This window comes from Rhagoletis zephyria, unplaced genomic scaffold (genome assembly GCF_001687245.7).
Source record: "Rhagoletis zephyria isolate East Lansing unplaced genomic scaffold, Rhagoletis_zephyria_1.1 Rzeph_scaffold_08211, whole genome shotgun sequence".
In the NCBI taxonomy this organism is placed as follows: domain Eukaryota; kingdom Metazoa; phylum Arthropoda; class Insecta; order Diptera; family Tephritidae; genus Rhagoletis; species Rhagoletis zephyria.
In genome coordinates, this window is record NW_016165291.1 from 19484 (window position 1) to 20999 (window position 1516).

General features: G+C 36.9%; 1 protein-coding gene across 1 annotated transcript; it reads right to left on the reverse strand.

The window, feature by feature from the left end:
- Nucleotides 1-813: 813 nt before the first annotated feature.
- Nucleotides 814-1161, reverse strand: LOC108374862 (uncharacterized). The gene has a single exon (XM_017630897.1). It carries the CDS (start codon nucleotides 1159-1161, stop codon nucleotides 814-816), a length of 348 nt encoding a protein of 115 aa, XP_017486386.1.
- Nucleotides 1162-1516: the final 355 nt, after the last annotated feature.

The window sequence follows — 1516 nt, forward strand, 5'->3', positions numbered from 1 at the left end:
TTTAGGAAAACATTTGTATCTTACTTTAAAAAGCTCGTAAATCAAGATTTCAAACTTTATTAGAACATTTATAAAAATGCGAAGAATTTTAACAAATATTGATCAAAACTTACAACTATATAAACAGAGCATGCAGTTTTGTAGGCCATTTAATTTTAGTATAATAAAGTGCAACTTTGAGCTAGCTGGAAATTACCGTTCGTTTTGATCAACATTTGTTAAAATTCGTCGAATTTTTATAAATGTTCTACAAAATTTTAAATTTTGATTTACGCATTTTTTAAAGTAAGAGCATGCTTCTAAGAAATCTAATCTCAAACTTTTGATGAAACGTTTTCGAATTTTGCTAATTTTTGTAAAAAGTTTAAAATTTTGACTTTCATGGTTTTTGTTAGATAATGAGCTACACTTTCATAAAAAATAATAAACGAAAATGTTCTCGCAGCTGGATCGCAATGTGCAATGCCCAGCGCTGTATAATAACTCTGAGGTTATAACTATGAACTCGATATGGAATGTGAAAAATTCAAACGCACAATTGGATTTAATACTTGATACAAGCAATTAGTTATTAAGTTTATTATTACAAATCATTATTACTTAATAGACAACAAATTACGCTTAACCTAATGCACCTAAGCTATGTGATGAATAACTTTACAAAGTACTATTAAATTACACAAATAGTCACAGGGGTACTAAATAGCTTAACTCAAGTACAGTTTACCATAACTTAGAATAATTCAGAAACGTACACACATACGAACACACACACATGCAAACAACAAAACTGCCTTGCGCGCATAACTTCTCTCATAACGTTGTAGTTGTTGGGCTTCTTTGTAGATGCAGATCGATATTCACACCCAATGCGGTGAGCTTGGAGTAGCGCGAGACCTGCTTTTGCAAATGCTTCTTGAATGACATTTCGCGACTGATGATACGCAAATCTTCGAGGCTGCAGTCATGCAAGTGCTGCACATTCTCAGTGATCAGCGAGTCGGTTAGCGAGATCTTCGATTTGGCGATGCGTATTTGACGTGCATTGCGTCGGCGCAACTCTTCCTGATACATGAATAGTTTGTAGTGTACTGAGGTGTTCTTTTTGCTGCAGTTGCCGAAGTTGTTGGTGAGTATGTTTGCGTGGCCTAATGAACCCATTTCTTCTTTGGAATGATGCGTAGACGTAGTTTAGAAAGGCGAAAGTAGTACCGCAATAAAAGTTGCTTTACTTCGCTGTGCCAAAACACTTAACAACTTTAAATAGCAATATTTATTTATTTATTTAACAACTGCGCCAAACGTTGCAGAGCAGTTAACACACACGCTCGAGGTGCTAATGCACGAATGATGCGTCATTGTTTGCATGCTGCGCGCTTTTATAGTGGCATTGACCGCCTGGCGCGCTTTCGCCTTGCCTGGCGGCAGGCAGTCGTCCTTTTGCTATTTTTCTAACACACTCGCTTACCTGGTGGCATACATTCAACGCTGCACACCTGCGAGTTTTTCCGCGGTG

Coding starts and splice junctions, on each gene's coding strand:
- LOC108374862 (XM_017630897.1), bottom strand. CDS start 1,161: ATGGGTTCATTAGGCCACGCAAACATACTCACCAACAACTTCGGCAAC.